Genomic DNA, 27,500 nt, shown 5'->3' on the forward strand with positions numbered 1-27,500 from the left:
AATACACATAGTCTTATAGTACAATATAATAATATAATATTTATACTATACTAATATAATATATTGTATATACATATAATATTGATAATAATATTATGATGTAATACAATGTGATAACAATACACTATTATAATTGTATATTTATATTACAATATAGTTGTACAGTACAATATAATAATATAATATTTATATTATACTATACTAATATTATAATATATTGTATATACACATAATATAGTACAATAATAATGCTTATGTAGTGCTTATATTGTGCTATACTAATAATATAATTTATTGTCTGTATATATAGCTTGTAAGCCACCCTGAGTCCCCTTTGGGGTGAGAAGGGCGGGTTATAAATGTTGCTAATAAATAAATAAATACATAAATATATAAACCCCATTTGCCTAGTTTCCAACCTCTGAGGATGTCCGACATAGATGTGGGCGAAACGTCAGGAGAGAATGCTTCTAATCAAGGTGGTCAACTGCAACATTCCCACTTGCCTCAAACCAACAAGAGCTCTTTCTCCCACCCTGGACATTATTCCACAGATATATAAACCCTACTTGTATAGTTTTCCAACAGACCTCAACAGCCTCCAAGACTGACTGCCATAGATGTGGGCAAAACGTCAGGAGAGAATGCTTCTGGAAGATGGCCAGGCAGCCCGGGAAACTCACAGCAACCCAGTGATTCCGGCCGTGATGGCCTTCGACAACACGTATGTACAATATGTCTCTGAAATAAATAGACTTTGTGCAATAGCAGTGTGAAATGCACGGAGCAGTGGCGCTCTCAATCATTTCAATGTGTCAACAGGATTAGGATATTCAAATAATTTCCCATACATATATACAGAGAAAGAGAGAGCTTGCACATGCTGTATGAGCAAAAGAAGTGCCTCCTTTTTCCGAAACACCTCTCCCCACCTAAAACATAAATAAACATAAACGACAACAAACGAACAAATGAACAAAAATAATACAGGATTTTAAAATATGAAATGTAACGGACGGACGGACACAAAGGCGGGTTTCGTGCTCTCCAAGTACAATCTTTGAGCAGCTGATACCTTATAGTAGAAGAGAAAAAGAGAAGAGAAGGAAGCGTAACAGAGCCAGAAGTTTGGGAAAAAGTTTGGGAAAAGTTCCCTAACCCATGACTCCGGGGATGTCAGCAAAGATGGCACATACCCAGGTTGAAAATCATGACGGGCCTTAGAGGACGCGAGCCCTGTTTGTGTTTGTTTTGCTTGTTCTATGATCTTTTAAGGCATCTTTTCAATAGACACCAGCAGGAGAGGCGTCGCCCCGCCATTAAGAACTATATAGGCTCGGTAAGAAGTTTTTGGCTAAATGTGACATTCACAGCTTACATTCAGCTGTTGGCACAGAACCCAACCTACGCCGATGACGCCGCACTGTTGTTGAGGTTGGAAACAGGACATTTTCACGTCAGCAAAAATCAGTCGCGGAAGGATGAAACAGATGAGGAAAACCAGGAGGTCCCTTGTTGTTGTTCTTGGTGTTATTATTTGTTTAGATCCATTCAGGCCTCTATGAAAAACATGACTAAAAACGTCTCTCGTGCACCATCGCGGCGGCTCTCTCCCGCCCGTCACAGCGAGTGGCGGCCGCAGGGGTCAGGCCAGGCCGGTTTGGCGCTCCGACAGATGCTGCAGTTCCCTTGAGACGAGGAGGAGGCGCGAGCGGACTCTTTGTCAAAGACTCGTCGAGGAGACCGAGAGGGTGGGCGAGGAAGGAGGCGGGAAGTTGAGGAGTTCCAGCACGGCCACCCCCACGCTGCTGCGGCGCGTGAACATGCAGGAGGCCGCCACCCACTTGTTGGTGCGCGGGTTGTACTTCTCGATGGAGTTGAGGCTGGAGCTGCCGTCGTTGCCGCCCACCGCGTAGAGCCACCCGTCCATGGCCACCAAGTCGTGGGTGCTCCTGAGAGAGACAAAGGGAAGGAGCGGCATTACCAATGGTCATATTTGCGGCTGCTCAAGACAGTGCTCCATGGATGAGCCTCAGGGTTCACCCCCTTTTTAAGCTTCTCCCCCATGATCTTATAGCACTTTAACCTCCACCATGTTTACAAGTCTTACTTAGTGCACTTTTGCCCAGTTCATGATAATTGCAATTCAAATACAGTGCCCAGCCACGCTCTACAGCAGGGGTCCCCAAACTAAGGCCCGGGGGCCGGATGCGGCCCATCAAAGCTATTTATCCGGCCCTCATGGCACAAGGGCAGAAGGGGGTTGGACTAAACGACCCAAGGGGTCTCTTCTTTTCTTACAACCATTATTATTATTATTATTATTATTATTATTATTATTATTATTATTATTATTATGACATAGCAAACAAGATAGATATCCTGGATTTCGTATCACAAAATCACAAGTCGAACACTTCCCAAGTGTCTAGGACTGTGTGATGTATTATTATTATTATTATTATTATTATTATTATTATTATTATTATTATTATGACACAGCAAACAAGATAGATATGCTGGATTTCATATCACAAAATCACAAGTCGAACACTTCCCAAGTGTCTAGGACTGTGTGATGTATTATTATTATTATTATTATTATTATTATTATTATTATTATTATGACACAGCAAACAAGATAGATATGCTGGATTTCATATCACAAAATCACAAGTCGAACACTTCCCAAGTGTCTAGGACTGTGTGATGTATTTTCGGATGATGCGCGCAGATCCCAGCAGGATGGCCTTTTGCAGTTGTATTATTATTAATTATTATTATTATTATTATTATTATTATTATTATTATTATTATTATATTGTATGACACAGCAAACAAGATAGATATGCTGGATTTTGTATCACAAAATTGCATTATTATTATTATTATTATTATTATTATTAACATTGAAGCTGGGTGGCTATCTGTCAGGGGTGCTTTGCTTGTGCTTTCAGTGCACAAAAGCAGAAGGGGATTGGACTAAATAGCCCAAGGGGTCTCTTCCAACCCTCTTTATTATTATTAATAATAATAATTAACATTGAGACTGGGTGGCCATCTGTCAGGGGTGTTTTGCTTGTGCTTTCGGTGCACAAAGGCAGAAGGGGATTGGACTCAATGGCCCAAAGGTTCTCTTCCAACCCTCTTTTTATTATTATTATTATTAATAACAATAACAATAATAATTATTATTATTGCTCTGTGGCCAACTATAGTCCGGCTCTCCAACTGTCTGAAGGATCGTGAACTGGCTCCCTGTTTCAAAAGTTTGGGGACCCCTGCTCTACAGTTACCTCAATGACTCAGGAGCATGTCTACAAGTTCCCACCAAATCCAAATCTTGAAGACTTCCCTTGACGGTCACCATGTTTCACCCAAGCAGGCCTTTTATGTTAGGGATCTGAACTGATTCACTTCAGGATCAGCATCAAGCCAGGCTTTGAAATGAAGGACGTGACTCAGTTTAGAATGGTCAGGTCAGAACACTCTCACAATTCCTGAATTCTTAGAACCATAGAGCTGGAAGAGACTGCCTACCTCTCCAATTCAAACTTTCTGTTCAAGGCCAGACATCCAAAATTTGACTAATAATAATAATAATAATAATAATAATAATAATAATAATAATAATAACACTTGGGAAGTGTTCGACTTGTGATTTTTTGATATGAAATCCAGCATATCTATCTTGTTTGCTGTGTCATAATAAAATAATAATAATAATAATAATAATAATAATAATAATAATAATAATAATAATAATAATAAGTAAAACAAGCTGTCAAAGAAGAAGAACATGCCCTGGCAGAATATGTAAAGCAAAGTGAAGAACCTGCTTTGATTGAAGTCAAAAATCAGAAACTCCTCAAAGCACAGCAGACAAAAAACCAGTACAAGAAAACCACACTACAAACTAGAGCTGACAGCTGGCACAACAAAACATTGCATGGAAAGTTCCTTGACAAAATTGAAGGAAAAGCTGATAAGGAGAAGACCTGGTGATGGCTCACGAATGGGACCCTGAAGAAGGAGACAGAAGGCCTGATCCTTGCAGCCCAGGAGCAAGACATCAGGACAAAGGCCATTAAGGCCAAGATCGAAAAATCAGTTGATGACCCAAAATGCAGACTGTGCAAGGAAACCGACGAAACCATTGATCATATCCTCATCTGCTGTAAGAAAATCGCACAGACAGACTACAAACAGAGGCACAACTATGTGGCCCAAATGATTCATTGGAACTTATGCCTCAAGTACCACCTCCCAGCAGGAAAGAACTGGTGGGATCACAAACCTGCAAAAGTATTGGAGAATGAGCACACAAAGATACTGTGGGACTTCCGAATCCAGACTGACAAAGTTCTGGAACACAACACACCAGACATCACAGTTGTGGAAAAGAAAAAGGTTTGGATCATTGATGTTGCCATCCCAGGTGACAGTCGCATTGACGAAAAAAAACAGGAAAAACTCAGCCGCTATCAGGACCTCAAGATTGAACTTCAAAGACTCTGGCAGAAACCAGTGCAGGTGGTCCCGGTGGTGATGGGCACACTGGGTGCCATGCCAAAAGATCTCAGCCGGCATTTGGAAATAATAGGCATTGACAAAATTACGATCTGCCAACTGCAAAAGGCCACCCTCCTGGGATCTGCACGCATCATCCGAAAATACATTACAGTCCTAGACACTTGGGAAGTGTTCGACTTGTGATTTTGTGATATGAAATCCAGCATATCTATCTTGTTTGCTGTGTCATAATAAAATAATAATAATAATAATAATAATAATAATAATAATAATAATAATAATAATAATAATAATATTGAACTGCAAAGACTCTGGCACAAGTCCAGACGATCCCAGTGATGATTGGCACACTGGATGCCCAAAGAGCTTGGCCTGCAGTTAAACACAATCAGAACTGACAAAATTATCATCTGTCAACTGCAAAAGGCCACCCTATTCAGAAATGCACGTATTATTCATTGATACATCGAGTGTCTATTGTGTGATCCAGTGCAACAGCCAGCAGAGTGATCTTGTTTGCTGTGTACTCATCATCATCAACATCATCTATGTCTTATTGAAGGCTTTCATGGCCGGAATCACTGGGTTGCTGTGAGTCAAGAATCAATCAGGGCCAGCTAACACCTCCTAACAAAGGATTCCCCCAGCCCGGAAAACTCACAGCAACCCAATATTCAGTCGTTTAGTCCCAATCCCTCCATGAAAGAAGCTGCTCCCTACCTCCGTATGTTCATGGGTGCCACACTTTCCCAAGTGTTTGTTTTGGGATTGTAGCGCTCCACCGAGTTAAGGCAGCTGGTCCCATCGTTGCCGCCAGCCACATACAGCATCCCTTCCAACACAGCCACGCCAGCACTGCTACGACGGCTGAGCATGTTGGCAATGGGGGTCCAGGTGTTGATCTGGTGGGAGAAAGGAAAAGAAAGGAAACACATCTCATCATGCACTTTGACTTTTTTGCTGTGTGCCAAGTTCGGTCCAGGTCCATTGAGCAGGTGAACTATACATCCCAGTATCTACAACTCCTATAAATCATGGAGAATTCTCTCCAAACTTCTCTAGTAAGTTCCGTTGCTGATCAATTCCTCTGTTTGCTGTGTGACGTAGAAATGAAAATTGGAAGTTATGGGAGAAGCAGTGGGCGGGATCATGCAAATTTGACAGCAATGGAGAGAGTCAGGAACACTGGGATGTCTGTGGTGGAGGAAAGACAGAAAATCTAAGATGAAATTGTCCCTTGGATGGTGAGCAGTATGGTGTTTGTGGGGGACTCTGGCAGGGGTCTAGTATATGTTTACGGCGCTCGCCATAACCTGCAATGTCATTGGCGGGAGAGCCATTGGTGTCTCCAGCATAGTGGGAGCTATAGCTGTTTGTGGAAGTGGAAACTCCAGCCACACACACACATATACATATTTTCACTTTTATTATGTGTATAGATCAGTGGTTCCCAAACTTATTTTGCCTGCTGCCCCCTTTCCAGAAAATATATGACTCAGCACCCCCTGGAAAGGGGGTGTGGCTTAGAGGGGTGGGCATGGCTTCTGCTCAAGAGGGCGGGGCTGAGCCTCTCCCCTAGTCTAAGATGCAGGGCTGCGAGGGGGAGGTGGGAGGGGCCACAAATGGGCAGCCAGGACTGGGATGGGCGGAGTTACGAGCTCTGAGGCAGGGCTGAGCTTCTATCCCTCTCCTGGACACGGGGCGGGGCTAGAGGAGGGGGCGGGGCCTCTTCCCAAGTGCCTGACGGGGCTGAACCTCTATACTCCGCCCCCGTGTTCTAACAAGTACCTCAGGGGAGGTATAGAGGCTCAGCCCTGTCTCAGCCCTGTCCCACCCCTAGCCCCGCCCTTTAGTCCTAAAAGGCCTCTCAGGAGAGGTATAGAGGCTCAGCCCAGTCTCAGGCTCTTGAAAGGAGGCCCCGCCCCCTTCCCTAGCTCCGCCCTTTAGTCCTAAAAGGCCTCTCAGGAGAAGTATAGAGGCTCAGCCCTGTCTCGGGCTCTTGAAAGGAGGCCCCGCCCCCTTCCCTAGCTCCGCCCTTTAGTCCTAAAAGGCCTCTCAGGAGAGGTATAGAGGCTCAGCCCTGTCTCAGGCTCTTGGAAGGAGGCCCCTCCCCCTTCACTAGCTCCGCCCTTTAGTCCTAAAAGGCCTCTCAGGAGAAGTATAGAGGCTCAGCCCTGTCTCGGGCTCTTGAAAGGAGGCCCCGCCCCCTTCCCTAGCTCCGCCCTTTAGTCCTAAAAAGCCTCTCAGGAGAAGTATAGAGGCTCAGCCCTGTCTCGGGCTCTTGAAAGGAGGCCCCACCCCCTTCCCTAGCTCCGCCCTTTAGTCCTAACCTAGCTCTGCCCTTTAGTCCTAAAAGGCCTCTCAGGAGAAGTATAGAGGCTCAGCCCTGTCTCGGGCTCTTGAAAGGAGGCCCCGCCCCCTTCCCTAGCTCCGCCCTTTAGTCCTAAAAGGCCTCTCAGGAGAAGTATAGAGGCTCAGCCCTGTCTCGGGCTCTTGGAAGGAGGCCCCGCCCCCTTCCCTAGCTCCGCCCTTTAGTCCTAAAAAGCCTCTCAGGAGAAGTATAGAGGCTCAGCCCTGTCTCGGGCTCTTGGAAGGAGGCCCCGCCCCCTTAACTAGCTCCGCCCTTTAGTCCTAAAAGGCCTCTCAGGAGAGGTATAGAGGCTCAGCCCTGTCTCGGGCTCTTGGAAGGAGGCCCCGCCCCCTTCCCTAGCTCCGCCCTTCAGTCCTAAAAGGCCTCTTAGGAGAGGTAGAGGCTCAGCCCTATCTCAGGCTCTTGGAAGGAGGCCCTGCCCCCTTCCCTAGCTCCGCCCTTTAGTCCTAAAAGGCCTCTCAGGAGAGGTATAGAGGCTCAGCCCTGTCTCGGGCTCTTGGAAGGAGGCCCCGCCCCCTTCCCTAGCTCCGCCCTTCAGTCCTAAAAGGCCTCTTAGGAGAGGTAGAGGCTCAGCCCTATCTCAGGCTCTTGGAAGGAGGCCCTGCCCCCTTCCCTAGCTCCGCCCTTTAGTCCTAAAAGGCCTCTCAGGAGAGCTATAGAGGCTCAGCCCTGACTCTCAGAGATCTGAGATCATTTGTGCAAACAGCCGTCCCATTATGTGAAAATAGCATTAAAATATCAATAGAATTAACAACAATTTAAGCACATGTATCAATGTATTGTCATCTGGCAAAGGGATTGGCTTATTTACCTGGGGCTCATACTTCTCCACCGTTGCCAAGTGCGAAGAACTATCATATCCCCCGACAGCGTACAGATTGCCGTCTGTAAGAAGAGAAGGAGAGGTCAATATCATATATCCCATAACAGTGATGGTAAATTAAAATACAGAGTTTGATGGGTGGGCAGGATGTGTTTTAGCAGGATGTCACATCTGGTCTATTTTGTCCTTTTTTCTGAGTTAAGATAATTGAGGAAACAAACTATTGTAGTTCTGTAGAGTTCTGTGAAAGATTACATGGAAGGCATGAACATGATGTTCCTTCTCGCCCGTCTGCGGAGGCTTTGTCTGGCACTTGGAGACATTAAACATTCCCAAGGACATTTCTGAATCATTCTGCGAGTCAGCAAAGTGAGACTGCCTGCGGGCTCCCCGTTGTTATGATTATGAAGGAGCAAGGAGGGCATGCGGGCTTCATGGCAACAGTGAGATTTACGCATGAGTCGAAGCCAAATACCAGAGGAGGCCCAGGAAAATAAGAGCCCAAGAAACATGTGGTGCGCCTCAGCCTACTTACAACTTCTCTCACACCAGAAGCGACTTGCTGTTTCTCAAGTCACTCCTGACACGGAAAAATATTACATTTACTATGAAGAAATGTTATGCTTGCTGTGAGCTGAATGCTCAACTATAAGTATCCCGTTTTTGTATCTTTGCCTCCTAAGCTCTAAATTCTTTACAGCCACATGGCACTTCACGCTCTGCTTGCTGTGAGCTGAATGCTCAACTATAAGTATCCCGTTTTGGTATCTTTCCCTCCTACGATCTAAATTCTTTACAGCCACATGGCACTTCACGCTCTGCTTGCTGTGAGCTGAATGCTCAACTGTAAGTATCCCGTTCTTGTATCTCTGCCTCCTAAACTCTAAATGTTTTACAGCCACATGGCACTTCACTCTCTGCATGCTGTAAGCTGAATGCTCAACTATAAGTATCCTATTTTTTATCTTTACCTCCTAAGCTCTAAATTCTTTACAGCCACGTGGCACTTCACACTCTGCTTGCTGTGAGCTGAATGCTCAACTATAAGTATCCTGTTTTTGTATCTTTGCCTCCTAAGCTCTAAATTCTTTACAGCCACATGGCACTTCACGCTCTGCTTGCTGTGAGCTGAATGCTCAACTATAAGTATCCCGTTTTTGTATCTTTGCCTCCTAAGCTCTAAATTCTTTACAGCCACATTCACTTCACGCTCTGTTTGCTGTGAGCTGAATGCTCAACTATAAGTATCCCGTTTTGGTATCTTTCCCTCCTACGATCTAAATTCTTTACAGCCACATGGCACTTCACGCTCTGCTTGCTGTGAGCTGAATGCTCAACTGTAAGTATCCCGTTCTTGTATCTCTGCCTCCTAAACTCTAAATGTTTTACAGCCACATGGCACTTCACTCTCTGCATGCTGTAAGCTGAATGCTCAACTATAAGTATCCTATTTTTTATCTTTACCTCCTAAGCTCTAAATTCTTTACAGCCACGTGGCACTTCACACTCTGCTTGCTGTGAGCTGAATGCTCAACTATAAGTATCCTGTTTTTGTATCTTTGCCTCCTAAGCTCTAAATTCTTTACAGCCACATGGCACTTCACGCTCTGCTTGCTGTGAGCTGAATGCTCAACCATCAGTATCCTGCTTATATTTTTGGATGCTCTGCTGTATTTTTGGGAGCTTTTTAAATAGAAAATTATAACAAAAATATCCTGCTTCTCAAAAAAAAATCCAAAAGCAATCTTTTTGCCATTTTATAAAAGGCATGCTGTGTTACTATGCTTTTGTATGTAATGGGACTTGAGCATCCACGGACTGTGGATACCAAGGGCTCACTTACGACCAAAGCTGAGGTTTCTTCCCATCTCAACAGACAAGCTGGCCTTACCTAGCGTTGCCACTCGGACATATCTCCTTCTGGTACTCATGGCCGCAATAGAGGCCCAGGTGCCTGTTAGCGGATCGTATCTCTCGGCACTAAGAGGGAACAACAAAATATGGCCAACAGTCATGACATTCAAAACGCTAGGTAGTCACCACAAACCAAGCTGGTTGAGAGGCAACAGGTGAGCCCTCTTACCTATTGAGACAGGAAGCTCCATCGTACCCTCCAGCAGCGTAGAGAAGTCCGTGCAAAGCGGCCACCCCCAGGCAGCTCCGCCGGGTTCCCATGGAAACCTCCGTCTGCCATGAGTTGGTGACGGGGTCATACGACTCGACGGTGGCCAGGTCTGATGTGCCGTCATAGCTGCAGTGAAACAGAACTTTTACAAACTGGTATTTGCAAGATAACTGAGGAGAAGGAAGCATGCAAAGGGATCTTGTGGCACTTCAGAGACCAAAAGAAAGACATTGGTACTATGGCAGTTCACGCTCTGCTTGCTGTGAGCTGGATGCTCAACTATTATTTTACAGCCACTTTACGCTCTACTTACTGTGAGCTGAATGCTCAACTATTATTTTACAGCCACATGGCACTTCATGCTCTGCTTGCTGTGAACTGAATGCTCAACTATGATTTTACAGCCACATGGCACTTCACACTCTGCATGCTGTGAACTGAATGCTCAACTATTATTTTACAGCCACGTGGCACTTCACGCTCTGCTTGCTGTGAGCTGAATGCTCAACTATTATTTTACAGCCACATGGCACTTCACGCTCTGCTTGCTGTGAACTGAATGCTCAACTATTATTTTACAGCCACATGGCACTTCATGCTCTGCTTGCTGTGAGCTGAATGTTCAACTATTATTTTACAGCCACATGGCACTTCATGCTCTGCTTGCTGTGAGCTGAATGTTCAACTATTATTTTACAGCCACATGGCACTTCCTGCTCTGCTTGCTGTGAACTGAATGCTCAACTATTATTTTACGGCCACATGGCACTTCACGCTCTGCTTGCTGTGAGCTGAATGCTCAACTATTATTTTACAGCCACTTTACGCTCTACTTACTGTGAGCTGAATGCTCAACTATTATTTTACAGCCACATGGCACTCCATGCTCTGCTTGCTGTGAGCTGAATGCTCAACTATAAGTATGCTGTTTTTGCATAGTTTTCATTAACATCCAGAAAATATTAACAGTTCAGAGGTGCTTTTTTGTCAGATTTTGTTAACCGAGGTATACTTATACACTGCTATTATGGGTGGGGCAAAGTGGTTTCTCCTAGACAGGCAAGGCCACCTTACCCTCCCACAGCATACAGCTTGTTCCCAATGGCAGCAACGCCCACCCTGGCCCGGCGCGTGGACATGGAGGCCACCATGTGCCACCGGTCTGTCCGAGTGTCGTAGGCCTCGCAGTCTCCATGGATGGCAAAGAGGCTGCCTCCACCTGCAAGAAACACAGCAGGGAAAGCAACACAATGCAAGGGGAGTAGAAAACAATTTCCGAGAAGTCTCTCACAGAGGCATAGTTTTTGGTCGTACCCACGGCAAACAGAACGGTGCTGGCCCCCTCGCAGCGTCTAGGACGGGTTCGGCTGTTACTAAGGACGCCTCTCTGCTCGGGCATCAGGTGGTACTTGAGGGCCTCAATAAGGAGATCTTTGCACTCTGAGTGGTGCCTCACAAGCAGTTCCGTGTCGACGTTGCTCATCAGGAAGTCGCGGCTCAGGAGCGGGAGCCGGACACACTTCATAAGCTGGAAAGAGGAAATGAATGTTTTCTGAATGTATACCATGCAGCTGTGGGCAAGTCTCCATAGGGACCCACAAATGCAGCATTGCCCAGACACATATCAAGGAACATGAAAGGCACTGCAGATAGGGCCGGCCCAAGGTAATTTTCAAGTGTAGGCGAACTGAATTTTGGCACCCCTCCAAACCAATCACTGAAAAATAAAAGTGTTGGATAACTGAAAATGATGGATAATAAGGAGGGATTAAGGAAAAGCCTAAATAAAGAACAACACTCTGAAAACAGGGGAAATCCAGACAGGAAACAGGCCATTCAGTGCTAATCAGGGTGGTCAATGTCAATATTCCCGCTTGCTTCCAACAGACAAGAGTTTTTTCTCCCACTCTGGACATTATTCCACGGATATATGAACCCCACTTGCCTAGTTTCCAATAGAGCTCACCACCTCTGAGGATGTCTGCCATAGGTGTGGGCGAAACATCAGGAGAGAGTGCTTCCCGAACATGGCCATACAGCCTGAAAACTCAGAGCAACCCAATCAAATTAATACATTCCAACTGTGCCACTGTCCCATGATGTGCATCACGGCATCAACTTCAAAACAGGTTCGGCAACTTGGATAACGCTACAACTTTTTCACATTGTTTCAAATGCATTTATATATATATAGACTAGTTGTGCCCGGCCACGCATTGTTGTGGACTTTATTTTCATAGGGTTTTTTTGTTTGAAAGACATAGATTGGATGACTATGTCTTTTGTGGCCAAGTTTGGTGTGATTTGGTTCAGTGATTTTGTTGTTTACTCAGTCCTACAAACGTACAAATAGAAATAAATGTGTTTTCTCCCCATTCCCCTGGCAAACAATATTGAAATCTTCATGGCCACCTACTCGGGGAATATGCTGCCTTCTGCTGTCCACGTCGTGCTTCACCCAGCTTAGGACGGCTCGGTAGACTTCCTCTTCCGATGGCACATTGAGGCTGTCACTGGAAATAAGATCCAGCACCTGCACAGGCAGAGAAGGTCTAGATGAATACAATTTTGAGAGAATCTGCTTCTGGATTACACAACTATCCTACACTTGATCCTCAGGCCAAACCTTGCTTAGCTTCCAAAACAAGGTCTGGAGGGTTGCTCAGAATTATAATGGTGTCTTACCTGCTTGAGAGGCAAAAGCATGAACTCTTCAGTCTTGGAGACATCCACAAAGTGCTGCAGGACATACTTGTGTGCCGACTTCAGGAGATCGCTGCAGGAGTGCGTGTCTGCAAAGCCCCGGATGCCCAGGCAGTTGGAGGGGTCCAGCTGGCTCAGGAGGAACTTGCAGCAAGCGTCCCGCACACCATTCAGCTGGAGGAGGCTGGCAGCAGGGAGCAACGTCTGCCACAAAAACATAAGCAGATTGGCAAGAGAGAGATCTCTTTTTGACTGGTTCATGTGGAGAGGAGTTCCTCTGGCCCTCCCGAAATAAGCAATCTCCCATATTATTATTATTATTACTGTTGTTGTTGTTGTTATTATTAACATGTCATGTCTCCATGCTGTGCGGTCTTGGGAGTTATAGTTTCCCAAGGTCCATACCCTTCTCTGGGTGCATTTGCACTGGCGAATAAATGCAGTAAGGACCCATTTTAAATGCTATTATTATTATTATTATTATTATTATTATTATTATTATTATGCCATGACTCCACACTGTGCTGTCCTGGGAGCTTGGCAACTCCTTCACCACAAAACTCTGCCGCTTGCATCCTCAACCCCTTCCCACAGCTGTGCATCGTCGCCAAAATGCTGCGTGGCCGGCTGGTTGAAGACGCAAGCGGCAGAGTTTTGTGGGGAAGGAGTTCCCAAGCTCATTCATCGCTATGGTAAGTGCCTAGATTTGAATGGCGACTATGTTGAGAAGTGGTATTTGGGTCTGGCTTTCAACTACATATGGTAAATGTTTTCTCCTATACTTTTTGAGGGTGTAAGCGGCAGAGTTTTGTGGGGAAGGAGTTGCCAAGCTCCTTCATCGCTATGATAAGTGCCTAGATTTGAATGGCGACTATGTTGAGAAGTGGTATTTGGGTGTGGCTTTCAACTGCATATTGTAAATGTTTTCTCCTATACTTTTTGAGGGTGTAAGCGGCAGAGTTTGGTGGGGAAGGACTTGCCAAGCTCATTCCTCGCTATGATAACTGCCTAGATTTGAATGGTGACTATGTTGAGAAGTGGTATTTGAGTGTGGCTTTCAACTGCATATGGTAAATGTTTTCTCCTATACTTTTTGAGGGCGTAAGCGGCAGAGTTTGGTGGGGAAGGAGTTGCCAAGCTCATTCATTGCTATGATAGGTGCCTAGATTTGAATGGCGACTATGTTGAGAAGTGGTATTTGGGTGTGGCTTTCAACTGCATATGGTAAATGTTTTCTCCTATACTTTGTTCATTTTTAATTCCAAAACGTAATCTACTTTCGGGATAGTCCTTGTAGAACTCTGGTATCCAGATAGGGATTCTTACCTGCACGTTCCCTTCTCCCACCACAATCTCAGCCGTGTAGGCATACTGGACCAGCTGCTCCAATGCCTGTGGATCGATATCATGGAGCGTGACGTGAGTCTGCCGGCTTTCGCTCATCTCATCTGACAAGGAGAGAGAGGGGAGAGCTTTATGAGGCTGAGAGGAGGGTGCATTGGGAAAATGGGTTTGGAAGAAGAAATATTTACTTGTGAACATGGCGTGGAAGTAGGGGCTGCAGGAAGCCAGCACCACTTTGTGGGCCTTGATCTCCTTGGTGGCCACGTGCAGGACGATGTCGCAGAGCAGCCCCCGCTGCCGCATGCGGTTCATGCACACAAAGGCATCGTGGTAGTGCCGCTTCGAGTTGTGGGAGATGCTGTGGCCGTCCCGGTTCAGGAGCTGCATCCCGCTCTCCATGGCTGCAGGCGGGTCGTTCCTGGCTCGCGGCAGCGCCCTTTCGGCCTCTCTGTCAAGAGAAACAAAACTCATTTTAAACTTTGAAAAGAGGGACAAAGAAAATAAGTTTTTGTTCACACAAAGTTGACACCTTCTTGAATCCAAGAGTCTGCAAGGAAGGCAAGCATGCGGTTCATCATACTTGAAGCCCTTCAGAAGAGCAGCAAGGCCAAGAACAAGTCATGAGAGTCAAGACAAAGATCTTGACAAGACAAGAAAGTGTTCTTACCAGACATCAAGGGAAGCACTGACCACATAGGGAAGCTGAGGAAGAAACACAACCTACAAACTATCTACAGACCCACAAAGAAAATCCAACAAATGCAAAGGACAAGAGGGATCATCTCACCTCTGCAGGAGTCTAATGTATAGTAGACAAGTCTACATAGGGACGTCCAAACGCAGCACTCCCCAAACACGAATCAAGGAATACGAAAGGCATTGCAGACTAACTCAACCAGAAAAGTCAGCCATAGCAGAGCATGTAATGAACCAAGCTGGACACAGCATATTATTTGAGAACACAGAAATGCTGGACCACTCTCACAACCACCATGTCCTACTACACAGAGAAGCCATCGAAGCCCACAAGCATGTGAACAAGTTCAACAGAAAGGAGGAAACCATGAAAATGAACAAAACATGGCTCCCAATATTAAAAAAAAACTCTAGAATCAGGACAGTAAATAAAGAGCAACACTCTGAAAACAGGGGAAATCCAGACAGGAAACAATCAGGGCCATTTAACACCTCCCAACAAAAGATTCCCCCACACAGGAAGCTGCCAGGACATTCAAGGTGGCCAATTGCAACATTCACACTTGCCTCCAACAGACAAGAGTTATTTCTCCCACCTTGCACAATCCACAGATATATAAACCTCACTTGCCTAGTTTCCAACAGACCTCACAAACTCTGGGGATGCCTGCCATAGATGTGGGCGAAACGTCAGGAGAGAATGCTTCCCGAACATGGCTCGGAAAACTCACAGCAATGCAGCGATTCCGGCCATGAATGCCTTCAACACAAGAACAATGGAAGTACAGTAGAGTCTCACTTATCCAAGCTAAACGGGCAGGCAGAAGCTTGGATAAGCAAATATCTTGGATAATAAGGAGGGATTAAGGAAAAGCCTATTAAACATCAAATTAGGTTATGATTTTACAAATTAAGCACCCAAACATCATGTTATACAACAAATTTGACAGAAAAAGTAGTTCAATATGCAGTAATGTTATGTTGTAATTACTGTATTTACGAATTTAGCACCAAAATATCACGATATATTGAAAACATTGACTACAAAAATGCCTTGGATAATCCAGAACCTTGGATAAGCGAGTCTTGGATAAGTGAGACTCTACTGTATATAAACCCCACTATGTCTTCAAACATAGGCCATTTGGACTGAGGCTTGCTCCGGCATTCACAGCCATTGAGAAAGAGGGACCTGGAAAAGCTTCTCAGCTGCAGAGCTCCTTGGACTTAAAACAACCAAAGACTGTAATGTATATTTTCCTTTACCCCTTTGAATCTTCCAGCTTATTGGGATAACCTTTTGTGAACAATAAAACCAGTTTTGAGTTATCTACAGTGTTTTGGTCCTTGGGAGTTCCAGTTTCCCTAAAGGAGGGCAAGAAGCAATCCCCTGGGGAAAGATGTCATGTTCATGCCTCTTTCGCTAAGAGTGTGCGTGATGGCACACTAAGCAGAGCCGGATCTGGTTAGTTTTTAGACTAAGGCTGGTGATATTTCAGAAGGCAATGCAAACCACCTCTACGTGTTCCTTGCCGAGGAAAACGCATTGAAATCCATGGGGTCACCATAAGTTGAAGGCACACAGAGTCTTGCTTTCAATCCACCCACCCTTGGATTCTGGCAGTGATTCAGTCTCGCCCGCTGTCTCTCTCTTTCTCATATTCGAACCGAGAAACAGTGACACGTTGCTGACTGCAAGGGAGGATGTTCATCTGCAAACACGTCTAAAAATAACCGGGTCTCCATCGGGAGGAGGAATCCGTTTAATTTATTCTTGTGAATGTGCCAAAGCCGAGGGAGGTGGTGGCGGGTGCAAACGGAGGGACCCGGATGGCTACCCGGATTGACAGATGCACGCAGAGGCAGTGAAGACCGCCAGCTTCCTGCCAGACTGTAAACAGAAAGCCAAAAAAAGGGTACGGCGCTCTTCCCGCGACGGAAGAATGGGAACTCCCGTCTTTGCCGACACTGCGGAGCGAGCGGGGACTGAACGGATGTGACTCCCAAAAGCCGCCCCCGTGTTCGCTGCTGCTCATGCAATAGAAAGCGGAAAAGAGCTCTATTGAACTTTAACAGAAAATTAAGCTGCCAGGAAGGCATGATGCATACATAGGAGGACTGCTAATTAATCTACGCAGTGGCGGAAGCGTGAGGAATAATATAATGAGTGTAGGCTGTGCGCCTTCGGATTTTGGCAGTTGGAGATGAATTTGTCTCTTTCCAAAAGGTATGGATTATATCCGTTTTAAGAGCAGGATAATGAACAGTTTAGCCCAGGGGTCCTCAAACTTTTTAAGTGGAGGGCCGATTCACAGTCCTTCAGACTGTTGAGGGGCTGGACTACGATGAAATAGTCCAAAATTAGGATTGTTGTTGTCGTTTGCCTTCATGTCATTTCAGACTTAGGTCAACCCTACATCTAAAGTAAGTGATCTTGGAGGGCCTTAGTTTGGGGACCCCTGATCTAGACAATCTCATAAGACCATAGGTAAGCAAAGAGACCTCCAAAGAACATCTAGATAGTCTCATAAGACCATAGGTAAGGAAAGGGACCCTCAAAGGCCATCTAGATGATCTCATCAGACCATCAGAAGACCATAGATAAGGAAAGGGTCCCTCAAAGACCATCTAGATGGTCTCATAAGACCATAGGTAAGGAAAGGGACCCTCAAAGGCCATCTAGATGATCTCATCAGACCATCAGAAGACCATAGATAAGGAAAGGGTCCCTCAAAGACCATCTAGATGGTCTCATAAGACCATAGGTAAGGAAAGGGACCCTCAAAGGCCATCTTGATGATCTCATCAGACCATCAGAAGACCATAGATAAGGAAAGGGTCCCTCAAAGACCATCTAGATGGTCTCATAAGACCATAGGTAAGGAAAGGGACCCTCAAAGGCCATCTTGATGGTCTCATAAGACCATAGGTAAGGAAAGTGACCCTCAAAGGCCATCTAGATGATCTCATCAGGCCATCAGAAGACCATAGATAAGGAAAGAGACCCTCAAAGACCATCTAGATGGTTTTATAAGACCATAGATAAGGCAAGAGGCCCCCAAAGGCCATCTAGACAATCTCATAGGACCATGGGTAAGGAAAGTGACCTCCAAAAGCTATCTAGATGGTCTCATAAGGCCATAGCTAAGCAAAGAGACCTTCAAAGACCATCTAGACGATCTCATAAGACCACAGTTAAGCAAAGAGACCTCCAAAGACCAGGTAGGTTAACCCTAAGTCTAAAGTTTAGGACAGGGGCCAGGTCAATGACCTTAGAGGGCCACATCCGGCCCATGGGCCTTAGTTTGGGGACCCCTGATAAAGAGGGTTAGAAGAGACCATTTAGTCCAACCCCCTTCTGCCTTTGTGCACCAAAAGCACTAGCAAAGTATCCCTGACAGATGGCCACCCAGACTCAATGTTAATAATAATAATAATAATAATAATAATAATAATAATAATAATAATAATAATGGTTGTAAGAGAAGAAGAGACCCCTTGGGTAATTTAGCCCAACCCTCTTCTGCCCTTGTGCTGTGGGGGCCGGATAAATGGCTTTGATGGGCCGCATCCGGCCTTTGGGCCTTAGTTTGGGGTCCACTGGTCTACAGCTCACATAATAATAATAATAATAATAATAATAATAATAATAATAATAATAATAATAATAATATAAAATTTTATTTGTATTCCGCCCTATCTCCCCAAGGGGACTTGGTAAGGGATGATGATAACTGCAATTCAGATACAGTGCCCAGCCACGCTCCACAGTTACCTCAATGACTCGGAAGCATGTCTACAAGTTCCCACCAAATCCAAATCTTGAAGACTTCCCTTAACCGTTACCATGTTTCACCCAAGCAGGCCTTTTATGTTAGGGATCTGAACTGATTCACTTCAGGATCAGCATCAAGCCAGGCTTTGAAATGAAGGACGTGACTCAGTTTAGAATGGTCAGGTCAGAACACTCTCACAATTCCTGAATTCTTAGAACCATAGAGCTGGAAGAGACTGCCTACCTCTCTAATTCAAACTTTCTGTTCAAGGCCAGAAATCCAAAATTTGACTAATAATAATAATGATAATAATAAGTAAAAGAAGCTGTCAAAGAAGACGAACATGCCCTGGCAGAATATGTAAAGCAAAGTGAAGAACCTGCTTTGATTGAAGTCAAAGCACAGCAGACAAAAAGCCAATACAAGAAAACCGCACTACAAACTAGAGCTGACAGCTGGCACAACAAAACATTGCATGGAAAGTTCCTTGACAAAATGGAAGGAAAAGCTGACAAGAAGACCTGGCTCTGGCTCACGAATGGGACCCTGAAGAAGGAGACAGAAGGCCTGATCCTTGCAGCCCAGGAGCAAGACATCAGAACAAAGGCAATTCAGGCCAAGATCGAAAAATCAGTTGATGACCCAAAATGAAGACTCTGCAAGGAAGCTGACGAAACCATGGATCATATCCTCAGCTGCTGTAAGAAAATCGCACAGACAAACTACAAACAGAGGCACAACTATGTGGCCCAAATGATTCATTGGAACTTATGCCTCAAGTACCACCTCCCAGCAGTAAAGAACTGGTGGGATCACAAACCTGCAAAAGTATTGGAAAATGAGCACGCAAAGATACTGTGGGACTTCCGAATCCAGACTGACAAAGTTCTGGCACACAACACACCAGACATCACAGTTGTGGAAAAGAAAAAGGTTTGTATCATTGATGTTGCCATCCCAGGTGACAGTCGCATTGACGAAAAACAACAGGAAAAACTCAGCCGCTATCAGGACCTCAAGATTGAACTTCAAAGACTCTGGTCCTGGTGGTGATGGGCACATTGGGTGCCGTGCCAAAAGATCTCAGCCGGCATTTGGAAACAACAGACATTGACAAAATTACGATCTGCCAACTGCAAAAGGCCACCCGACTGGGATCTGTGCGCATCATCCGAAAATACAACACACAGTCCTAGACACTTGGGAAGTGTTTGACTTGTGATTTTGTGATACGAAATCCAGCATGTCTATCTTGTTTGCTGTGTCATAATAATAATAATAATAATAATAATAATAATAATAATAATAATAATAATAATAATAATAATAATAATAATAATAATAGGGGCAGAGTACTCTTACAAGTAAAACAAGCAGTCAAAGAAGAAGAACATGCCCTGGCAGAATATGTAAAACAAAGTGAAGAACCTGCTTTGATTGACGTCAAAAATCAGAAACTCCTCAAAGCACAGCAGACAAAAAACCATTACAAGAAAACCGCACTACAAACTAGAGCAGAATCAGTACAAGAAAACCGCACTACAAACTAGAGCTGACAACTGGCACAACAAAACATTGCATAGAAAGTTCCTTGACAAAATTGAAGGAAAAGCTGCACAACTATGTGGCCCAAATGATTCATTGGAACTTATGCCTCAAGTAATCCAGCATATCTATCTTGTTTGCTGTGTCATACAATAATAATAAATATCCATATCTCCCAATATGAAGCTGCCCCAGTCTCACAGTCTTTGGGAGAGGAGTTCTACATTTCTCTGGTGAGGAAACAGGAAAGAACTATTCATCTCCCTTCCCAGGGAGTATCAGTTGGCCTCTCTCTTTGCTCTCATTTTATCACCAAACAAAGAGCGTTTCACTGGCTGGGGGAAAAAGTACTATTTTGTATGTTCCAGCCTCTGATATTATCAACCCTAGTCCAATATTGATCAAGATGTGCTTGACATGTATATTCTTATTCCCAGTTCAAGTTACATCCCAGTTTGGTTTGGAAGTAAACCCTCAAACCACACTGCCCTCCAACCTATAAATAGCCCCACTTGTTAAAAGAACATGACGCAAGCTGTGAAATTAATCATCCTCTGTTGCTAATACAGGTAGTTCCGAACTCCAGATGTAGGTTTGGCCCCTTGAAAGCTTTGGAAGGCGATCAAGCATCCTACACTTTAACTGCTGAAGGTCAATGCTATGCAATCCTTGAGAGTTATGTCCCAGAAGCATTCTCTCCTGACGTTTCATCCACATCTATGGCAGGCATCCTCAAAGGTTGTGAGGAATATATGTCCATATTCCAGAAGCATTCTCTCCTGACGTTTCGCCCACATCCATGGCAGGCATCCTCAGAGGTTGTGAGGAATATATGTCCATGTCCCAGAAGCATTCTCTCCTGACGTTTCGCCCACATCTATGGCAGGCATCCTCAGAGGTTGTGAGGAATATATCTCCATGTTCCAGAAGCATTCTCTCCTGACGTTTCGCCCACATCTATGGCAGGCATTCTCAAAGGTTGTGAGGAATATATGTCCATGTTCCAGAAGTATTCTCTCCCGATGTTTCGCCCACATCTATGGCAGGCATCCTCAGAGGTTGTGAGGAATATATGTCCATGTTCCAGAAGCATTCTCTCCTGACGTTTCGCCCACATTTATGGCAGGCATCCTCAGAGGTTGTGAGGAATATATGTCCATGTTCCAGAAGCATTCTCTCCTGACGTTTCGCCCACATCTATGGCAGGCATCCTCAGAGGTTGTGAGGAATATATGTCCATGTTCCAGAAGCATTCTCTCCTGACGTTTCGCCCACATTTATGGCAGGCATCCTCAGAGGTTGTGAGGAATATATGTCCATGTTCCAGAAGCATTCTCTCCTGACGTTTCGCCCACATTTATGGCAGGCATCCTCAGAGGTTGTGAGGAATATACGTCCATGTTCCAGAAGTATTCTCTCCTGACGTTTCGCCCACATTTATGGCAGGCATCCTCAGAGGTTGTGAGGAATATATGTCCATGTTCCAGAAGCATTCTCTCCTGACGTTTCGCCCACATCTATGGCAGGCATCCTCAGAGGTTGTGAGGAATATATGTCCATGTTCCAGAAGCATTCTCTCCTGACGTTTCGCCCACATTTATGGCAGGCATCCTCAGAGGTTGTGAGGAATATACGTCCATGTTCCAGAAGTATTCTCTCCTGACGTTTCACCCACATCTATGGCAGGCATCCTCAGAGGTTGTGAGGAATATATGTCCATGTTCCAGAAGCATTCTCTCCTGACGTTTCGCCCACATCTATGGCACGCATCCTCAGAGGTTGTGAGGAATATACGTCCATGTTCCAGAAGCATTCTCTCCTGACGTTTCGCCCACATCTATGGCACGCATCCTCAGAGGTTGTGAGGAATATATGTCCATGTTCCAGAAGCATTCTCTCCTGACGTTTCGCCCACATCTATGGCACGCATCCTCAGAGGTTGTGAGGAATATATGTCCATGTTCCAGAAGCATTCTCTCCTGACGTTTCGCCCACATCTATGGCAGGCATCCTCAGAGGTTGTGAGGAATATACGTCCATGTTCCAGAAGCATTCTCTCCTGACGTTTCGCCCACATCTATGGCACGCATCCTCAGAGGTTGTGAGGAATATATCTCCATGTTCCAGAAGCATTCTCTCCTGACGTTTCGCCCACATCTATGGCACGCATCCTCAGAGGTTGTGAGGAATATATGTCCATGTTCCAGAAGCATTCTCTCCTGACGTTTCGCCCACATCTATGGCAGGCATCCTCAGAGGTTGTGAGGAATATATGTCCATGTTCCAGAAGCATTCTCTCCTGACGTTTCGCCCACATCTATGGCACGCATCCTCAGAGGTTGTGAGGAATATATCTCCATGTTCCAGAAGCATTCTCTCCTGACGTTTCGCCCACATCTATGGCAGGCATCCTCAGAGGTTGTGAGGAATATATGTCCATGTTCCAGAAGCATTCTCTCCTGACGTTTCGCCCACATCTATGGCAGGCATCCTCAGAGGTTGTGAGGAATATATGTCCATGTTCCAGAAGCATTCTCTCCTGACGTTTCGCCCACATCTATGGCACGCATCCTCAGAGGTTGTGAGGAATATATGTCCATGTTCCAGAAGCATTCTCTCCTGACGTTTCACCCACATCTATGGCAGGCATCCTCAGAGGTTGTGAGGAATATATGTCCATGTTCCAGAAGCATTCTCTCCTGACGTTTCGCCCACATCTATGGCAGGCATCCTCAGAGGTTGTGAGGAATATATGTCCATGTTCCAGAAGCATTCTCTCCTGACGTTTCGCCCACATCTATGGCACGCATCCTCAGAGGTTGTGAGGAATATATCTCCATGTTCCAGAAGCATTCTCTCCTGACGTTTCGCCCACATCTATGGCAGGCATCCTCAGAGGTTGTGAGGAATATATGTCCATGTTCCAGAAGTATTCTCTCCTGACGTTTCACCCACATCTATGGCAGGCATCCTCAGAGGTTGTGAGGAATATATGTCCATGATCCAGAAGTATTCTCTCCTGAGGTTTCGCCCACATCTATGGCAGGCATCCTCAGAAGTTGTGAGGAATATATCTCCATGTTCCAGAAGTATTCTCTCCTGACGTTTCGCCCACATCTATGGCAGGCATCCTCAGAGGTTGTGAGGAATATATCTCCATGTTCCAGAAGTATTCTCTCCTGACGTTTCGCCCACATCTATGGCAGGCATCCTCAGAGGTTGTGAGGAATATATCTCCATGTTCCAGAAGTATTCTCTCCTGACGTTTCACCCACATCTATGGCAGGCATCCTCAGAGGTTGTGAGGAATATATAGCCATGTCCCAGAAGTATTCTCTCCTGACGTTTCGCACACGTCTATGGCAAGCATCCTCAGAGGTTGTGAGGTCTGTTGTAAACGAGGCAAGTGGGGGTTGATATATTTGTGGAGGGTGGGAGAAAGAACTCTTGTCTGTTGGCGGCAAGCGTGAATGTTGCCATTGGCCACCTTGATTAGCACTGAATAGCCTGGCAGCTTCAAAGCCCACCTGGGGGCGTCCTTTGTGGGGAGGTGTTAGCTGGCCCTGATTGTTTCCTATCTGGAATTCCCCTGATAAGACAAGTGTGAATGTTGCAGTTGGTCACCTTGATTAGCATTGCATAGCCTTGCAGCTTCAAAGCCTGGCTGTTTTCTGCCTGGGGGACTCTTTTGTTGTGAAGTGTTAACTGGCCCTGATTGTTCCTTGTCCATCATGTCAACCACCATCTGGGGTTTATATATCTGTGGAATTTCCAGGATGGGAGAAAGAACTCTTGTCTGCCTGAGGCAAGTGTGAATGTTGCCATTGGCCACCTTGATTAGCACTGAATAGCCTTGCAGCGTCAAAACCTGTGTGTGTGTTTTATGCATTGCTTTAGACACCTTGTGCCATATGTAAGTCCCTTCGAGGAGATGGAGGCAGAGTACAAAAATAATGTTGTTGTTGTTGATATTATTATTGTTGTTGTTATTATTATAATGCCTGGCTGCTTCCTGCCTGGGGGAATCCTTTTTTGGGAGGTGTTAGCTGGCCCTGATTGTTTCCTGTCTGGAATGCCGCTGTTTTCTGAGGATTGTTCTTTATTTACTGTCTTGATTTTAGTGTTTTTTAGTACTGGGATTTTGTTCGTTTTCATGCTTTCCTCCTTTCTGTTGAGATTGTTCACGTGCTTGTGGATTTTAGTGACTTCTCTGTGTCAAACCCCACTTGCCTAGTTTCCAATAAATCACAACCTCTGAAGATGCCTGCCATAGATGTAGGCGAAACGTCAGGAGAGAATGCTTCTGGGACATGGCCATACAGCCAGGAAAACTCACCGCAACTCGGTGATTCCAGCCATGAAAGCCTTCGACAACACATCACACTGCACAAACTCTGAGGATGCCTGCCATAGATGTGGGCGAAACATCAGGAGAGAATGCTTCTGGGACATGCTTACACAGCCTGGAAAACTCACAGCAACTCGGTGATTTTGGCCATGAAAGCCTTCGACAACACATTGAACGTTCTTTTGGCATACATATTTATATTGAAAAGACAAAAGATGGGAGCTCCATGCAATGTTTTGTTGTGCCAGCTGTCAGCTCTAGTTTGTAGTGCGGTTTTCTTGTACCGATTCTTTGTCTGCTGTGCTTTGAGGATTATTATTATTATGATTATAATAACTTATATCCTGCCCTTCTCACCCCGAAAGGGACTCAGGGCAGTTTACAAGTATATATACATACAATATTATATATATATATATATATAAGTGTGTGTGTATGTATTATATTATTATTATTATATATTAACATCTGTTCTCTTCTTGCCATGAAAGCCTTCGACAACACATTGAACGTTCTTTTGGCATACATATTTCTATTGAAAAAACAAGATGGGAGCCCCATGCAATGTTTTGTTGTGCCAGCTGTCAGCTCTAGTTTGTAGTGCGGTTTTCTTGTACTGATTCTTTGTCTGCTGTGCTTTGAGGATTATTACTATTATGATTATAATAATTTATATCCTGCCCTTCTCACCCTGAAGGGGACTCAGGGCAGTTTACAAGTATATATACATACAATATATTATATATATACAAGTGTGTGTGTATGTATTATATTATTATTATTATATATTAAAATCTGTTCTCTTCTTGTCATGAAAGCCTTCGACAACACATTGAACGTTCTTTTGGCGTACATATTTCTATTGAAAAGACAAAAGTTGGGACCCCCATGCAATGTTTTGTTGTGCCAGCTGTCAGCTCTAGTTTGTAGTGCGGTTTTCTTGTACTGATTCTTTGTCTGCTGTGCTTTGAGGATTATTATTATTTTGATTATAATAATTTATATCCTGCCCTTCTCACCCCGAAAGGGATTCAGGGCAGTTTACAAGTATATATACATACAATATATTATATATATATAAGTGTGTGTGTATGTATATATGTGTGTATGAATATTATTATTATTATTATTATTATTATTATTATTATTATTATTATTATTATTATATATTAAAATCTGTTCTCTTGTGGGTACCAGCAATGCAGGGTTTCCAAATACTGCACTGGAGCTTTGGATGACTGGGGAGGAGGGAACATAAACTGCAACTGACTCCCTTTTACTCGCTCTTTCTCTCAAAGGATTTGGCACCCAATCCCTCCGACCCATTTACACAAACACACACAAAGGCAGCTGTTTGGAAAGCAAATTGTGGTTTGTTTTTTTTTCACATTAAAAAGATGGAGAGACTGCAGTCGTCGGAATACGGCAGTCACCTCAGATAACCCTCCAGCCGGGACACACCGGCGCGTGTCTATGCTCCCAACCGCAACACACACACACACAAACACACACACACACACACAATGGGGCCGATCCAGACCCTGCCCCAGCTCCAGACACTGCAGCAGATCCTTTTTCTGTTTTGCTGCAGTTGCTTGCAAACAACGGCACTCCGAAGCCTTCCGCCCACCAAACCACACAACGGCATTACGGCTTACTCTTGGATCCTAATATGCCTTAAATCTATATATATATAAATGTAATGTGTGTTTTTCCCACAACAAAACCACTGGACCAAATCACACCAAATTTGGCCACAAAAAGACATAGTCATCCAACCTATGTCTTTCAATCAAAAAACGTAGAAAAATAAAGTCCAAATAACAGAAAAAACCCAATTGCTTACCAACTTGAATAGCAATGAACAGCCTTGCAGCTTCAAGGCCAGGCTGCTTCCTAACCAGAGGGATCCTCCATTGGCCACCTTGAATAGCACTGAACAGCCTTGCAGCTTCAAAGCCAGGCTGCTTCCTAACCAGAGGGATCCTCCATTGGCCACCTTGAATAGCACTGAACAGCCTTGCAGCTTCAAAGCCAGGCTGCTTCCTAACCAGAGGGATCCTCCATTGGCCACCTTGAATAGCACTGAACAGCCTTGCAGCTTCAAGGCCAGGCTGCTTCCTAACCAGAGGGATCCTCCATTGGCCACCTTGAATAGCACTGAACAGCCTTGCAGCTTCAAAGCCAAGCTGCTTCCTAACCAGAGGGATCCTCCTTTGACCACCTTGAATAGCACTGAATAGTCTTGCAGCTTCAAAGCCAGGCTGCTTCCTAACCAGAGGGATCCTCCATTGGCCACCTTGAATAGCACTGAACAGCCTTGCAGCTTCAAAGCCAGGCTGCTTCCTAACCAGAGGGATCCTCCATTGGCCACCTTGAATAGCACTGAACAGCCTTGCAGCTTCAAGGCCAGGCTGCTTCCTAACCAGAGGGATCCTCCATTGGCCACCTTGAATAGCACTGAACAGCCTTGCAGCTTCAAAGCCAGGCTGCTTCCTAACCAGAGGGATCCTCCATTGGCCACCTTGAATAGCACTGAACAGCCTTGCAGCTTCAAAGCCAGGCTGCTTCCTAACCAGAGGGATCCTCCATTGGCCACCTTGAATAGCACTGAACAGCCTTGCAGCTTCAAAGCCAGGCTGCTTCCTAACCAGAGAGATCCTCCATTGGCTACCTTGAATAGCACTGAACAGCCTTGCAGCTTCAAAGCCAGGCTGCTTCCTAACCAGAGGGATCCTCCATTGGCCACCTTGAATAGCACTGAACAGCCTTGCAGCTTCAAAGCCAGGCTGCTTCCTAACCAGAGGGATCCTCCATTGGCCACCTTGAATAGCACTGAACAGCCTTGCAGCTTCAAAGCCAGGCTGCTTCCTAACCAGAGGGATCCTCCATTGGCCACCTTGAATAGCACTGAACAGCCTGGCAGCTTCAAAGCCAGGCTGCTTCCTAACCAGAGAGATCCTCCATTGGCTACCTTGAATAGCACTGAACAGCCTTGCAGCTTCAAAGCCAGGCTGCTTCCTAACCAGAGGGATCCTAACCACCAGACTATGCCACAGCAACACGTGGCCGGGCACAGCTAGTATATACATATGTGACATATGACATAGGGCTTCAAACTGTACTACTAGCTGTTCATAAGTATGCATGCATATGTATATATATATTGCCATAACAAATCATTCTAGTCATGGTTCATGTCTGTCTGTCTGTCTCTATATATGCATGTTTATAAA

General features: G+C 45.0%; 1 protein-coding gene across 2 annotated transcripts in view; it reads right to left on the minus strand.

Annotated features, from left to right (window-relative positions):
• klhl17 (kelch like family member 17) overlaps positions 1-27,500 on the minus strand; it is a 38,544-nt gene that overhangs the window by 2,409 nt on the left and 8,635 nt on the right. Inside the window, exons 1-12 of one of the 2 annotated variants that reach the window (XM_062965628.1) lie at positions 18,371-18,573; positions 14,088-14,347; positions 13,882-14,003; positions 12,538-12,759; positions 12,269-12,385; positions 11,167-11,380; positions 10,927-11,071; positions 9,811-9,978; positions 9,619-9,707; positions 7,716-7,789; positions 5,254-5,435; positions 1-1,952 (exon numbers count right to left, since the gene is read on the minus strand). The exon at positions 1-1,952 is cut by the window's left edge and continues 2,409 nt beyond it. In XM_062965628.1, coding sequence (XP_062821698.1) covers positions 1,724-1,952; positions 5,254-5,435; positions 7,716-7,789; positions 9,619-9,707; positions 9,811-9,978; positions 10,927-11,071; positions 11,167-11,380; positions 12,269-12,385; positions 12,538-12,759; positions 13,882-14,003; positions 14,088-14,347; positions 18,371-18,444 — 1,896 coding nt within the window. In that variant the 5' untranslated portion in view covers positions 18,445-18,573 and the 3' untranslated portion in view covers positions 1-1,723. Of the gene's footprint in view, positions 1,953-5,253; positions 5,436-7,715; positions 7,790-9,618; positions 9,708-9,810; positions 9,979-10,926; positions 11,072-11,166; positions 11,381-12,268; positions 12,386-12,537; positions 12,760-13,881; positions 14,004-14,087; positions 14,348-18,370; positions 18,574-27,500 lie in introns of those variants that run through there. The other variant, XM_062965629.1, reaches the window with a different exon arrangement.

This window comes from Anolis carolinensis, unplaced genomic scaffold, assembly GCF_035594765.1.
Source record: "Anolis carolinensis isolate JA03-04 unplaced genomic scaffold, rAnoCar3.1.pri scaffold_15, whole genome shotgun sequence".
NCBI classification, from domain to species: Eukaryota; Metazoa; Chordata; class Lepidosauria; order Squamata; family Dactyloidae; genus Anolis; species Anolis carolinensis.